General features: G+C 56.7%; 1 protein-coding gene across 1 annotated transcript in view; it reads right to left on the bottom strand.

Moving 5' to 3' along the window:
• The window catches only part of TMEM151B (transmembrane protein 151B), a 3,371-nt gene extending 764 nt beyond the window's left edge, over positions 1-2,607 (bottom strand). The window contains exons 1-3 of the mRNA XM_015572159.1: positions 2,470-2,607; positions 1,523-1,963; positions 7-114 (exon numbers count right to left, since the gene is read on the bottom strand). Coding sequence (XP_015427645.1) covers positions 7-114; positions 1,523-1,963; positions 2,470-2,607 — 687 coding nt within the window. The remainder of the gene's footprint in view (positions 1-6; positions 115-1,522; positions 1,964-2,469) is intronic.
• Positions 2,608-3,892: the final 1,285 nt, after the last annotated feature.

The raw sequence follows: 3,892 nt of genomic DNA, 5'->3' as shown, positions 1-3,892 counted from the left end.
CGTGGCCGGCGCGCCCTCCAGCCCCACCAGCGCCTTGGAGACGTCGCGGACCCCGCAGCGCGCGTAGTCGAACTCGGCCTCCGCCACGTGCGTGTTGACGCGCTCGTGATAGACCTGGGGCGCCGCGGGGGAAGGAGGTGGGAGTGACTTGTCTGCTCCTCCTCGCCCGCCCGCATCCCTGCTCTTGTTGCCGGGTCAGACCCTATGCCTATTGGGATTTTCATCCCGGTGGGAGCCGGGTAGGATCTTCTCTTCTATTTTATAGAGAAACGGAGGCCCGCAGTTTAAATGAGGGCAGGACCCAACCTCACCCCTACCAGTATGCGTTCTGATTTTAACTAAACTCTGCTTCCTTTGGGGGTCACGCCCTGGCCTCCAGCTTGCCTGGCTCTTTTGCCTGTTTCCATCGTCCCACACTGTCCCCTCCTCACCACAGCCTGCCTGTCCTCCCTTTTACAAGTGTGTTTCCCAATGGGCCCCAGAGGAGCTCCCTATCCAAGGCCTTGGTTTAGGTCTCCCTGTTTACACCTTAGCAATCACGTGGCCCCCTCCTGATTTTAAGGCCCCAGGCTGCCTCTCCTTCGCATCCCAGTACTTAGACTGAGATCGCCCTCGTCTGGGAGAATCTCATCCTCCTCTTCCTCCAAGTCTCTTTTTTTAAAAAAATGTTTTTATTGATTTCAGAGAGGAAGGGAGAGGGAGAGAGCAATAGAAACATCAATGATCAGAGAGAATCATTGATCAGCTGCCTCCTGCACACCCCACACTGGGGATAGAGCCCCCAACCCGGGCATGTGCCCTGACGGGAAGGGAATAGTGACCTCCTGGTTCATAGGTCAACGCTCAACCACTGGGAGAGGGGGTGTCCAGGGCTCTATATGTCTAATCCAGGAGGGCCTGGGAAGTGCTGATTGATTATCCCCACCTCCACCACTCTCCATGTGGCCTCCCATGCCTACCCCCACCTCTGGGAGCCTTGGACTTGGGACCTAGGGCCCTGGGCTTGAGCCTAGCATTACCACTTAGAAGCTGCAGACCTTAGTCAAGTCCATGAGCTAAGGTCTCCTTACCTGTGCAAGAGGACTTGGTAGCAACCACCTCACTGAACAGGTGAGGGCATGCTGTGAGACTGTGCATATGAAACTGCCTCCACCATTAAGCAATAAACAGTATAGACCCTGGAGCCAGACTGCCTGTGCCAGCTCCCTCACATACTAGCTGTTTGACTTTGGGGAAGTTACATAACCTAGCCAAGCCTCGGTTTCCTCATCTGTAAAATGGGGATAATAGTTAACTACCTCATTGGGTCATCACGAGGGTTAAATAATTTGCTGTTTGTAAAGTACTTAGAGCAGCCTGCTTGCTGGTGTTTGCTGTTATTATTATGGTTGTTGTTACTGCCCTCCTGTTGCAGTGCCCACCAGAGCTCACTGCTGCCCCCTGGGGACAGTCAGGCACAGTTGGAGCAGATGTGCACCCTCCTCCCATCGGAACTGACCAGTGCTCCCCTCCAGCCCCTCACCTGGGTGGTGGTGTAGGCGTCTCCGTTGCGGTATCGAGTGACTTGACGGGTGCGGCGGACATAGTGGTAGCTGATGGCCTTCCACCAGATGCAGGGTGTGGCCTGCTGCATGCGGCCCACACGCTCCCGGACACTGCTTACATCAACGCGGTGCTGCAGCTCATGGCGGGCTTGGCAGTGCCAGCACTCCACCAGATAGACAGCATACAGCATGAGCAGGAAGGCCAGGGGGATGTAGACATAGCCGTTGGAGCAGGGGCTGTCATGGTACATGAGGCTGTTGCCCTGATAGGCGCTGCTGAAGGTGAGGCGAGTCACCGTGGTGACGTGGCACCAGGCCACGGCCCCCAGGCAGCCGTACATGAGCAGGGAGAGCAGCAGGCACTTCCAGTGGGACTCCCGGCAGAGGGACTTGGTGAAAGAGGGCTGGATGGGACGCTGCTACTCAGAGGGACAGGAAGAGGGGCCACGATGAGAAGGAAGTGGGACAGTGGCAGGACCCAGAACAGAGATGGATGCAGGGATGGCGGGGCAGGGGCCAGCATCAGAGATGACAGGCAGAGACCGGCAGGGATGTGGAGAGAACATGGAAGACCGAGAGGGGAGCCAAGGACCAGAGATAAACAGAGAAGTGACCCAGAGTGAGCCGTGAGGACAGGAAAAGGGAACAGAATGCCAATACAGGGAAGTGCAAAGAGACAGACACCCCAAGAAGCAGGAAGAGATCAGCGCCAGAGAGGGAGGGAGGAGGCCCAGGTGGCAAACACAGATGGATAGGGTGGCACCCAGAGAAACAGAGTCCAAGGACAGGCAGCAATGGAACGGGAGAAAGTGGAGGGGAGGACAGGGGAGGACAGACAGGCATCAGCGAAGGCAGGTCCCCAGCCCAGACCCCTTCCAGACGCTTCACTGGCACCACCTTCCCACTTAACAGGTGGGGCCCTCACTTCCAGACGTTCAGTCCGACGATCTGGAGGCCACTCCTCTTTGGCCCATCCACCTCCAAGTCCCTCACAGACAATTAGCCTCACACCTCCTTTGGAGGGGGGCCCCCAGGAAACCTCAGGCCCGGTATCCTTCCCCATGCTCTGCACCCCAGGCCCTCTGTGAGTCTTCCTCTTATACCCTAACATCCGTCCCCTGCTCTCAGATGGGAGGGAGGGGGCTGGTGTCCCTGAGCAAGAAGCAGTCCGGAGGAGATATCTAGAAGGGCAGAGGCATGGGGGGTGGGGGGCATGAGGGGATGTAAAACCGGGGCTGGGGGTAGGAAGGAAGACATTTGCAGCTCAGTCATTTGTCAAGAGATAGTGATTTTTGGTCCTCTCCGGGGCCTGTTCGATTGTTAAAGCACTCGGTGAGTTCTGTCCGACAGTCAACCCTCTGAGTTGTTTACATGTCTGGCTCTGCCACTAGACTGGGTATTCCTGAGGGCAGGCCCTGTCTCTTTGCATCCTGGCTGCCTACGGTGGTGCTGGCACCCAACAGCCACTTAATAGATAGGTATTGAGTTGGATTTCTCGCGGTGCCTGGGCTTTCCCACCCCTCCCCCCTGCTGTCTAGCTGTAGGAACCTCGCACACACCCTCCTGCTGAGATCCTGACTGATTCCTTCAGTTCCCAGAGCCTGACCTGAAGGCTAGCCAGGGCAAGGGAGAAAGGGATGGAAAAGTGGGCCCTGGACTTGGTGTGAAATCAAAGGAAAGATCTGGAAGTGTAGAGGGCTAGGAACTAGCACACAGCATAAACAAACCAGATTAGAGTCCATGAACCTTTCGGGGAGCCTTGTCCTTGGGGGAGGGGGTGCATCTGTGCACCCTCCTGGGTGTGCACTTGTCCCAGTGAGAGCGCACCTGACAGGGGCCCTCCCTGCAGGCCTGTCTGCCTGTGCTTCTGCCCCGTACAGTGTGCGTGTGTGTGCACAGGAGACGGGGTGCTCCTGGTACGCTCCTTAGTCTCTTTGTCTCCAGGCTCAGAGGACTGAAGAGAAAGGCCCCCAAGTAGGGATGTGCTTAGTCCCAGCACTGCGAAGGGGCCCTGGTCGCAGGGTCCCCGGGGCGGGGGACTGCATGAACAGTGGCAGGAGGTGCACACACACACACACATACACACACACACACACTCACACACTCCTACTCACACACACACAGAGATACACACAGGACACACACACAGGGCACACACACACTCTCACACACACTCTCGCACACATACACACACACTCACACACATACACACACAGAGATACACACTCACACACACAGGACACACACACACACACAGGACACTCACACACAGAACACACACAGGACACACACACACTCACACACACACACTCACACACACACTCACACACACACACACACACACAAAC

Source organism: Myotis davidii, unplaced genomic scaffold (genome assembly GCF_000327345.1).
Source record: "Myotis davidii unplaced genomic scaffold, ASM32734v1 scaffold167, whole genome shotgun sequence".
Classification (NCBI taxonomy): domain Eukaryota; kingdom Metazoa; phylum Chordata; class Mammalia; order Chiroptera; family Vespertilionidae; genus Myotis; species Myotis davidii.
The sequence above is the reverse complement of the archived record's forward strand: the minus strand, read 5'-3'. Positions and strand labels throughout refer to the sequence as shown.